Source organism: Telmatherina bonti (assembly GCF_933228915.1).
Source record: "Telmatherina bonti genome assembly, chromosome: 19".
Classification (NCBI taxonomy): Eukaryota; Metazoa; Chordata; class Actinopteri; order Atheriniformes; family Telmatherinidae; genus Telmatherina; species Telmatherina bonti.
The window spans coordinates 10670844-10682955 of record NC_136617.1 but is presented as its reverse complement, the minus strand read 5'-3'; the positions used below and the strand labels follow the sequence as shown (position 1 = coordinate 10682955).

Sequence of the window (12112 nt, the reverse complement as noted above, 5' to 3'; positions counted from 1 at the left end):
TCTTTAACCTTACTTGTGCGTTGTAGAGTTTCATTTCTCTTTTTCTCTGATATTGACTCTGTTGTCACTGTAATTGCTCAGATACTTTCCTGTTGCTGCTTCAGCTAAGATTCCAGTTGTGATCAAACCAGCAAACTCTGCTTGTATGAATCTGGTTTGGTTGTATAAATCCCATTTACAGCTAAACCGTTTCTACCAGGTGCTGGAATAGAGAAAGCATGAGGGAGTCCTCTTAGCCTGCTTGGATTATATGTTGTTTGCCTAAAATTTGTTCAATGCAATACAGAGAAGAGATGGAGAAAAACTTGATTGACAGAAAACCGACAAGACGAGAAGCAATTGAATCATTCAAATTCAACCAGTTTGTACCAAAAATCTGATTCAGAAAATCCAAACCGCATTTCTTGACCAATTAATTTCAATCTGAGGTGTCCAACTTCCTTTTCCAACACACCTGGCTTACATTAAATGGATCCAACAGCCAATCAAGTTCTGCACAATGGCTGATTAGTTTGAGTCAGGTGTGTTGGAGCTGGGGAAACCTGCAAGATGGTGGTTCTCAAGAACCGGCGCTAGACACCCCTGATTTAAGTAGATCATTTCCAATGATTTCAAATATATTTAGAGATGTGCTTATTTTATGGAATCATTTGTGATGGATTGTAAAAGTGACCGTGTTGATGTTTAAAGATGGATTTTCATTTTGTAACTCATTTAAAATGCATTTGGGGGCGGACTTGTTTAAAACAGACTGAGATCTGATTTTCCTGGCCACAGTTTGAGAGTAGAAACAATATCCTGAGTCCTGAATTTAGGGTGTGTGTATACATATACAGCAAGAAAACAATCAGGTGTCTAAACAAAGCAATGACTTCAACTTTACTTTCTTTAGACTGCATCCTGCGTGTGTGTTGGGCCAATTACAGAAAGTGTGCGTAAATGCAGCAGTTTATAAGCAACTACACTGCTGGCCTGCAGAAGAACAGCTATTTTATTCATTTCTGCAACAACGTAAAACCACTTTACCAGCACACCTCAGTCACCTTCTGGTTGGGTTCAGCTAGAACTTTACATGGTTCCAGCTAAAGTGCACTCTTTTTATTACAGCAGGCACCCAATTTTGACACTTCACATGCAGTTGCTCACAGCAAATAGAGTCCACGTATTCGTCAAACATAATCAGGTTTTGTTGGAACAAATGACCCATGAAGTCATTTTTTGGGAGGACTGTCTCAGTGGTTTGTAATGAAATCATTGGCAGCACGCCGCGCTGTGACTGTAATACAGAGAGAGCAAAATAACCAGAAAAGAAAGTCATTATCTACTCTGCCTTTGGCCCAATACATACTCGGATTAAACCCTCTGTTACCCTGATTAGGATAAATACATGAAGCAAATTATTGGAAAAAAATGGAAAGGGCTTTAAAAAGTGGTTGCAGATTTATCCATCAGTTATAAATGAAACCAAGAATTTCTGTTTACTAATTTTAATGAGAGACTGTCTGTGTGGCTGCATCCTAATCTACACGAGTTTCGTCTCTATCCCTCTTTGATGAAGGAAAATATAACGTTGACATGGCTGCGAGGCAGAGCTCAGCTGTATTTTCTGGAGTTCATGTGAATACTAAGCACAAACACACACACTACAAAGGTGTGATGATCCCTGATTTTTCATCTGAAGCTGACCGTGAAGGCTTCCCGCACACACATATTGATCTGCATGTGAATCCCACTCCTGCAAATGCTACTCTGATGTCCTTGGACTGTGTTAACAGCAGCACTCTGACCATCATGAATCGTTGTTAAAACCTCCCATGCAGACATTTGTTGTGCTCATCATTGTGAACAAACTGACCTTGAACTGCGTTATGTGTGTAGTATCTAGATTTTTTTATTTAAAGCCAAATACCAACGGTTTTCTGCTCCATGGCACAAAATATCTGCATCAGTTAACAAGATCACTGATCAATACCACGGCTTCATCGATTACTGGGACAGCAGCAGAGATTTTGAGATTTCAAGGCTCACTGCTGCTTGTGAGACTTATTCAATAAATGAAAATGTAGTGCTGAGCAACAGGGATGTAGAAACACGATACTCTGGGAACGGCAAAAGTTATGGGTTGGATTGCAGAGAAATGTGGTTCCAACATTCATGGTATCCAGAAAATGAACAGATTTCACATCTTGATGTCCAGGTTTTTTCAAGTAAATCTGTAAAAACGGATTCTTTCTCATCAAAAATTGTCAGAAAACAACATTGCATCAAAATAATAAAATAAGATTATGATGATAGTAGAGACATTAGGTGCAGTACTAAAGAAAAAAAACTGTGTAATAATGTGTTTATGAAACAAAAAGTGAGGGTGCGTGTCTGGTAAATAATCCCCAAATAAAAAACTGTTCACATCCATTTGCAAATTTACTATAACATCAGAGGTACACTGCTAAAACATAGTAACAGAAAGACTTAACTCATCTAAGATGTTGAAACATAAAATATTACAGTTTTAAATCTTTTTTCTTTTCATTGTGGAATTTGTTGAGAACAAAATAACATAGGAATGATCAATGAAAATCAAAATGAAACCCACAGAGATCTGGATTTAGAATCATAAATTGTATTTCCATTAAACATAGAGGTATGCAAAACCTAAATATCATAATTAAAAACATTAATGGATACACCTACATTTGGGGGAAAAAAAAAACTTAACCAAAATATCACTAAAAAAAATCTTTAATGCTCTCATTAAGTGGTTTTTTTTAGGATGTTTTGATATTCAAGCCAATTGCAAAAGTGTACTGGAGACATGTTTTTTGCATTTACGGGTCCCTTGATGTGACAAAGAGGGGGTCATGTGACCAGTTCATTTCTGGTAAAGATGTCGTGGGGTGGAGCGAAGAACAATGAATTGCAAAGTTTTACAATGAATTAGAAAGGGAAATGAGAGAGAAGCCGTGGCAAGCCCTCTGCAGCAAATAGAAAACCTGAAACATTGCCACATGGAGATTTTACAAGAACTGCTTCCTGTGCACCAAACACCGTCCAATAACACCTAAAAATCACAATTGTAATTTGTCAAAATTTAACAAATATTGCTTTTATTTAGCAAAAAACTGTAAAGCTATACTCAAAATTAGACTGGACAGATCAGCTTGGAGGCTCAGGAACATCTGAGGAAATTCCTCAAGGCAATTCAAAAGCAGGTTCAGCAGTGTGTGATATTTCTATTTTTTGAGAACGTGTTTATTTATCACAACCAATGGTTCTTATAATTGACACTATTGTGTCTTGGAAGCTGACAGCTGCATAATAACTAAATATTAAACAATAGCAGGAAATGTCAGCTGCAGGCATAGAAAAGGGCCTTGGATACCTCAGTGTCTTTTGAGTTACTCACAGCTGAATAAATAACTTGATGTAAAAATGTATTTTGAGAAAATATCTGAGTACATCTTGGCTGCATTGAAACTGAGTTCATACTCTTGTTAGTCAGAGTGAAAAACAACAACCTCCTCTGCTGAGTATACGCTAGCTTTGAGTTAAAACGAAGCGCGGTTCATTCAGTTCAGTTGAATCTGTGACAGCTGTGTTGCGTTTGGACACTATTTTAGTGCACAATAAAAATATTTTTTGATGAAGTGTTGTGTTATTTCATTACTGCATCATTATAAATAATCCCCCCCCCCCCCCCCCCCCCCCCCCCCCCCCCCTTCATTCTTCCCTTCCTGTTAATGTTGATGCGAGGCAGAAACTGACCGAGGCGGGTTATGGCGTGTACAAGGCTTCGCTGAAACCTTTTGCCTTTTCAGGCTTCTTTGTGAACACATAATTGTTTTTCCTGATTCAGTTGTCGTAACAATAAACATTTCTGGCAAGAATATTCCATTGATGCTTCGAAGAAAATTATATGCAAAGAGATGGAATTAATTCTAGTCCTTAGCTTCGGCTTACCCTTGGTTTCAATTTGTCAAAAGCCCCCTGACATTGACACCTGATGAAAAATGTTAATCAGGCCAGCGAGAGTGCAGCCTCAAACCAACTCAAACTCCAATTCACATTCATTTATGTGGATATTCAGGCTATAAAGTCTCAGTGCCCAGCAGCTGCTGATGAATAAATTCTGAAGAAGCCTTAGCTCATCCACAATGTTTTATCACCTGCCCTGAATTTGCAGTTTTTTAAAAATTATTTTCTATGCTTTTCTTTTGCTGGAAACATGTAATGAGATTAATATGACCACATTGTGGTTTTTTTTTCTACTGTTGGCTTTGCTTTGTCATATGAGTTTATGTCATAGACGTTTCAGCTGAAGGGACACCTGACTGGTGAATCTTCTTTCTATAATATCACCCCTTGTGTTATGACACCTTGAGTCACACAACGTTAGGTGAACTAGATGAGATTTTCATACACAAACCCATCAGATATTTCACCATTTTAAAGCAAAGAGTTAAAATAATAACTACTTTATATTTTAGAACAAATAATAATCTTGACGTTGTATTTAGTTTTTGCTTCTTTTTGAATGGAAATCTGATGGAAACTTTCGAAAGAAGGAATTAAACATGACATTTCATATCAAGGTTTAAGGTTTTCTTGAACAAAAACTCTTACCCATTAAAATAGAACATAATACATTTGGAGTAAATAACCCAAAACCAGCATTTATAACCTTAAAACATCCATTGAGGTGTAAAAGCTTTGGTTGGATCAGTGAAACTGCAGGAAAAGCTGAAGGTGAGAAGATGATGTAATTCTGGGAAGAACTGCAGATTATGCTTTATTATTTTTGGGCTTTTAACATTTGCCTTTATATGTAGACAATGCTTTGAAGCAGCTACAAACTGCAGGATTTTGGTTTAAGCACTTTGAAATGTCTTGTACATGAACTGTGCTTTAGAAATAAACTATCCTTGCCTTTAGTAAAACTGCTGCAGACATTTACTGATCTTGTATAGAAACCCATGTTAGATCTACGCAGACTCCAAAATGATTATGCCGGGTGCCTGCATCTGTGAAAAGCAACAGATTTCACGTATCACATTAACATTAAGCAGGTTTTACAAGCTATAAACCAGAGGTGCCCAAACTTTCTGTTTCCAAGGGCCAAACTGAAAATGATCCAGTGAGCCACAGGTCAAACACTGCAGCTTTAAGGGTCAAACACAAGTAAATGTATAAACTTCCATCATCTTCTGCGGCTTATCCGGGGTCAGGTTGCGGGGGCAGCAGCCTAAGCAGGGAAGCCCAGACTTCCCTCTCCCCAGCCACATTTGCCAGCTCATTAGATGGGATCCTAAGGCGCTCCAAGGCCAGCCGAGAGATATAATCCCTCCAGCAAGTCCTGGGTCTTCCCCAGGGTCTCCTCTCGCAGGGACGTGCCTGGAACACCTCACCAGGGAGGTCCAGGAGGCATCCTAACCAGATGCCCCAGCCACCTCAACTGGTTCCTCTCAATGCGGAGGAGCAGCAGCTCTACTCTGATCTCCTCCCAGATGACCGAGCTCCTCACCCTATCTCAAAGGCAGAGCCTGGCCACCATGGAGAGGAAACTCATTTAAGCCGCCTGTATACGGGATCTCGCTCTTTCGGTCATGACCCACAGCTCATGACCATATCGTTTAATAGCCAATACAGTGGGTTTTTTTTTTTTTTTGTGTGTCTGGACTGACTGAGATTCATGACACTGAAAGTATTGTCTTTTCATCAAGCTCAGTAGGGTATTAATATAAACGACGACTAGCGGGCCAAAAGCAAAGTGCTGGCAGGCCGATTTTGGCTCACAGGCCCCACTTGGGGCACCTTTTCTATAAACTTTCTTGGCATGGTCTGAGCTGAACAACATGTCATACAGAACAGGCTTCTGCTGCCAGATCTGTACCACATCTAATTTTTTTTCTTATGTTTTTCTTGTTTTGCTTCCATCTGCGCTGATTTTACACAACAATGCCAGTGCTGCACTGATCAGCATGTCATTCCATGCTACATTCCTATTATAGTTGGTTAGCAGAGGGATATTGCAGACGCAGTCTGTTTGTGTGGCGATCATCTTAAACTTCTGGCATTGACAGAAATCTGTCATATTCATGATCTTTTTTCCCTAAAAAGTCAAACATATCATATGTGATACATAAAGTTTCTGAGACATTTTGCATAACTTTATGGTAAAAACGTTGCTCAAAATCCTGTTGAACACTTGTCTTCTGCCCTTGATAGATATCATAATTTTGACATATCACATGGTAATGAATATCCCCCCCCCCCCCCCCCTTTTTTCTTACAATTTTTACAAAGGGTTAAACCTTTGTAAACCTTTGTAAAAATGTGTGTTTTGTAGATGCTTCCCCATGGTGATGATGGCAACGATGTTATAGAAATCCAAATCATAGTTTTTCCATCACGCTTGACCACAAATTAAAACATGTGAAAAACACAGAGGGAAATCTAGCGGACTGGTAGTAACAGGAACCGCTGGGCAAGGACAGGAGATAAAGTTTGGCATTTACATTGACAAAGTAAATGCCATTTGCCCGTTTCACCTCACTGTGCAGTCTGTGATCTGTGGCTTTGAAGGGTACGACTGTGATAACAAGCCGACATTGTGAAGGAACCCTTTAGGGCGCTGTGTCAAAGGGTTAAAGGAAAAAAAGAAATCTTTGTGACTGTCTGCTTAAACGGTCCAGACCGTCACACCCACAGACAAAGATGCTCCTCTTCTGTCTTAATGCCGACTGCACGTCATAATGAATATGCATAACTGTCCATTTGCATGCACTTTATACAAATGTGCACGCATGTCAGTACACAGAACAAATGGTGTCCAGGTTTGAGCACCCATCTGAATTGCTGTTGCCCCTGGCAACCGCATCACTACTGTATCCATTGGTAACCTAAACATTCTGTTTTGTGTGAAGCTGATTGCATGCAAACACAGAGCCTCACACTGTTCCATCATTTCTGCATCATTTCACCTGTTCCACAAACTCTTCCTTATTGTCTGGACTTTATCATCACCGATTAAAAAATAAAGCCAGGAATTATTATAACAGTAGACTTTCTGGTGTTCTGCAGGACTAAAACAAAAGACTTCATCAGAAGCAATTAAAAGAAATAAAAGATATAAAGCGTAAAAATTATTGTGGAATTACATAAATATGTTTACAACAATGTAATTTATGCTTTTTAAACAAAGTTCAGGACTAAGAGGACACCATTTGCATACACTGCAGGCAAAGACTAGTTTTTATGTACCAATCCCTTCTTTCCTTTTAAATCTCCTTGTTCTCTTCCCTTCCTTCCTTTTCCTCCCTGTATCTTTCTCCTTCCTCCCCTCTTCCCCAGCATGGCCGTACCGAGTTTTCCTGGGAAGGAATCAATGTAAGTCTCCTTGTTTAAATCTTTTTTTTTTTCTCCTTAAACCTCCTCATGTCATTTCCCCTCCATCACCCACCGACTACCTGAGTTTGAGCTTTGAGGACATAAGTTGACGTCCTGCTCGTTTATCCGTCAACCCCATCCTGCCACTCTTTTTCTCTTACTTATCTCTCTCTGCCACTGCTGCTCTCCTATCCCCAGTTTTACTTTCCCCAGCCGTACACTCCCTCCAATACTCCTCCTCTCTTAGCCCTCTGCTAATCTACTGTACTGCAAGCCACACATTTATACACAGAGTAACAGATAACAGGCAGTAATAAGCTTATCTCGCGCACAGCTGAAGCCTCGTACAAGTCCCAGCTTTTACAGAAAGTGGAGTGTGATGAGGTGCATCACTGGCCAACAGTTTGTGTACTTTCAGCAGAATTTATTTGCACATCTACATTTTGTTTGTCTCAACGCTACCTGGAAGCAAATAATCTCGCAGAGACACATTTCTGGGTTAAAGCGACACGGATCTGAACAGATGGTTTGATAAGCTAAACTTTCTGACAAAAAAAAAAAAAAAAAAAAGCAGTTCCAGCTGATTTTAAGGGAGCTTTCACACTGCTGCTGTTTGGTCCACTCGGTGCAGACCAGAGAAGCAAACTGGTTACACTTTGAAAACCACTAGCATCAGCTTGCCTGCAAGTAAAAGGCAGTGCGGCTCGCTTACTGGGTGAAAGCAAACAGACCTTCAGTAACTCAAAAGAGGAAGTAACATGGAAGCCACTGCGTGTTGCCTCACCTGTGGGTGAGACTGCATCCGCCTTGTGTTGTTATTTTAACCAGCTGAAGGGAGGATTCCCATTTTTCAGCCCTGATTCACTTCTCTTCTTCTTGCTGCTTTTTTCTCATGTATAAACAGAAGTTATTTCAGGTGAAGACGCCGCTTGTGAGTAATTGTATCTCTATGATGTCCTGACAGTTTGGTCTGCTTGGATAAAGTGCAGAGTGAAAGCAAAACACACCAAATGAAGGGATAGCCTGGTATAAATGTGGTTGATGGAAAAACTCTGGATGTGATGACATGTTAACTTAAAGTTTCAGTTTCTTCTTTTATTCAGAATTAATGAATAGATATTGCTTGTTTAAGCAGGGAATTATAATAAAAAGGACTAGTTGTAACATACAGCAATACTGACAACCAGCTTAATGAAGTAACTCCTCTAGATTAAAGTCCGTACACGCACATGATTTTAAAAAAATATTAAATTGTTTTCTGGTGTGAAACAAAAGTAAAATAAAGCAAATAGTTCAAAATCTTTTTAAAAACCACATCCTCGGAGTCAGACTATCACACCCAGATAAAGTGGTTGGAAGTCTAATTATCTCTGCATGTATACGATCAGCTCTGGTCAAACTGGACCAGACACTCTGCGGATCTCCTGAATCTTCTGGATTTTTGACAAAAAAAGAAGAAATTGGCATAATTAATGGGTAAAAATGAATAAACTGATTGCCTTTTGGTGCATGTTATAATAAGGAGGGTAGTCTGTTCTCAGCCCCCGTCAGGCTTGAACTACATTTTGATTTTAAGCAAATTAATGAAAAATATTTTTCATGAGGGAAATTGTTTTTGTTTTTTTAATAAAACATTTAAATTGTTCATTTTTGAAAATATAACTGTGTGTGTGTTAGTGGTCAGAGGGTTTCTAAACTTCTAAACTACAAAACAATATGTCTCCTGATTTTGGAGCCATCACGGTGCTGCTTTCACAGCCCCCTTCTCTTCAGAGTTACCCGTGTGAGCAAACAATTGTCAATTTAATCCTGTCCAGCCGACACAAAGGAAAGAGAGTTGTCCATTTCGCCTTGTTTTGATACCCATTAGCTCCCCGATATTTCCATTTCCTCCAGAGCTAGAAGCCATTTCTGTCTGTGTGCTATGTGGCGACACAGATTGGAGTAATCAGAGCAGCTAAAGACGGTCGGTCGGTCGGTGGAGTGTGGTTGAAAGGAGTTCCAAGAATGAACAAAACAGCAAAAGCTAATAAAAACAAGACAACACAGAGCTGCAGAGAAGATATGTTTCTAAGTGTGCCGCTTCAAACAGCACATTTTAATCTGATTTAGTAAAGAAGTGGTAATTAATGCATGCTGAAACATTTGCAGGCCATATTAAGTCATGAACTTTAAACAATAGTAATTTCCCTTCTGTGGAAACGGAGTCCTGGTGCCGTACGCAGCTGCATTAACTCCCACTCCACTGATCTGAAATATGCTGCTGCACCAGCTGATTATGTTCCTCCTAAACTCTGTTTTTCTCAGCTGGGTGTAATCCTGGGAAGCACAAAGCAGATTTGTTCTCAAATATTTTGTTCCGTTGTAACAAAATGAATCTCAACTTTCTGGTGTATTACATTTCGATTAATGGAGAAAGATTGCAAAAGTTCTGTCTGTGTGCCTGCAGACTCACTGGTTGCTGCATTACAACTAAAGGACACGTGACACGGATGATACTTCATGACTGATTTGTCTTTGCATGTAGCTCCAAACTGTACACAAGCCCTGCGCGCACACGTAACAGAGTTTACACAGCAGTTTTCCTCCTGTAATCAGCTTTCTTAAGATCGAGGTTCTGTCTCTGTGCTGATTAGGTTTCAGTTCGGTTTGCCATAATCTGTGGCGCCAGAAATGAGAGAAGGATAAACATCTCTGTTGTACACCCAAAACAGCATCTGGTCGTCCTGTTTTCAGTTATTTAAGGCAACCTGAGGCGGCACAGCATGCACAGTCAGTTCATCAATATATCTAAGAATATCCACACTTCTACTATCATATTGCATCAGTTGTACTGAGAGAAAACAAACATCAGAGATTGTTTCAAAAGGAGTCAGTTTCTCTTTTTGAGGATGAGCGTCTCCAGTCAGGTAAAAATCATGCTAACATAAAACTATGATACAGCTACATCCTCTCTCGACGTGTAATCAAACCTCTTTAGAGCTGCAATCATAAATAAAGCCTTCAGAACCTCATCTGAATCTGTGCGACTCTGTTCTCTACGGTTGAGATTTGCGCACAAACTCTGGCCAGCATGAGCACAATCTATCAGTATTCCAGATCTTAATTACTTTCACCTCCTCTTGTCATCAACAATCTCCCCAACCGGCCTCATTTCTTTTTCTGGCTTATGACAAGAAAAGACTACGATGGCGCTGCCGGGACAAATGACCGAAATGCTTTGATAAATTCATAAACTGCCAAACTGGATGGTTAGTTTTCATTTATAACCTGCATTTGGTGGGTTTTTAGAGCCCTGTAAATGAAACAGAAATCTGTATCCTTATTTCCTTGAAGCCCTCTCATGCAGAAAGAGAAATCACAGCCCTGTCTCTCCTATAGTTCCATGTGGATCAGCATGAGCAAAAACAAGACTTAAATGGTCCTGATGCATGTTCACATGCTGAATGAATCGGTGCACAAACATGCAGGCTCGGTGCCACCAGACCATCTCATCTGCAGTGGAAACTGATGCAGTTACTGACAGTTTGTGCACGCAGAACATCTTTAAACTCCATGCTTTTCCCTGCATCCACTTGCTGCTTTTACAGTAGCGTGTAAAAAAGTTTGCTATTTTAATCAAAAAGCCATCAGTCATCTGTCTCAGAGACGCAGCTCTGCTGCTGTACAAGATTTATTGTACTGCAGTTCCATGAAACAAACGGGCGCATGACAAACAAACTTGTGTTTGATGTCCTTCATCCTCTGTTAGGTAATCCTGTGTGTGTTGTTCATTTTGTGTTATGCTACAGTGAAAATACAATATTTCAAAGATCTTTTTGTGGTTGCACAGCTGCTATTCTTAAAAAGCATTCTGTGCTTCATTTCTTTTGTTCTTGAAGCATCACTTCATGTTTCCTTTTTGCAACAATATATTAGAGATTCTCCTCTTTTCAACTGATGATCCCTGTAAGCCATTTAAAAAGTGCTCAAATAACCAACTCTTCTCTCCTTCCTCCATCTCTCAAACCATTTTCTGAACCTTCAACCTTCCTCTTTGTTTCACCTTCCTACATTTCATATCTGTTCGTATTTTCTCGTTTTCCTTGTCACGTCGATTCTTCACATCATATCCTGTCTCCAACCTTTCACACCCGCCATCCGCCTCCCGTTCATGCCTGTCTTTCATTTCCATCCTTATTCATATGCTCCCTTGTCTTTGCTTCAACCTACCTTCTCCTTCCTCCCCTCTCTCTTCAGCTGTCCATGGAGGACACTACTTCCATTCTGCCTCGTCTCAAAAGGAAGTCCGCCAACACCTACGGGATCGGTGCCCTGGCTAAGTCCTCTCTGTCAGGTGTGTCAGGTGTGTGTCTGTGCTGCTAGATGGTAAAACAGCCCCCATGTTGCCTCCACATGCTCCACGATGGGTGAAGGGTGAAGTTGTTGTTGAGCAATCTCGATGTCTTTTCCCTGTCGCCTAAAAGATTATTTTGGGTTTCTTCTTCTTGTGCTTTTCAGATGCTTATTTGAAGCCAAATGATCAGTGTGTGGCTTGTTTTAATAAAAACATTGAACTCTAAGAGGTAACTAGATTTAACCATGATGGAAATGTACTTCTTTATTAATTAGCCTTGATTTTCATCAGAATCCAAACTGCATAAAGTCTTCTAAGGATCAAATACAGACTAATCGAACATCTGTGTGTTATGATTCAAACTATTCTTTCTGCTTCATAGACTGGATTTTA

At 39.8% G+C, this 12112-nt stretch overlaps 1 protein-coding gene across 1 annotated transcript in view; it reads left to right on the top strand.

Annotated features, from left to right (window-relative positions):
* The window catches only part of LOC306770428 (uncharacterized protein), a 73892-nt gene that overhangs the window by 46770 nt on the left and 15010 nt on the right, over positions 1-12112 (top strand). The window contains exons 3-4 of the mRNA XM_079259288.1: positions 7348-7383; positions 11623-11728. Of these exons, the coding sequence (XP_079115414.1) occupies positions 7348-7383; positions 11623-11728 (142 nt within the window). The remainder of the gene's footprint in view (positions 1-7347; positions 7384-11622; positions 11729-12112) is intronic.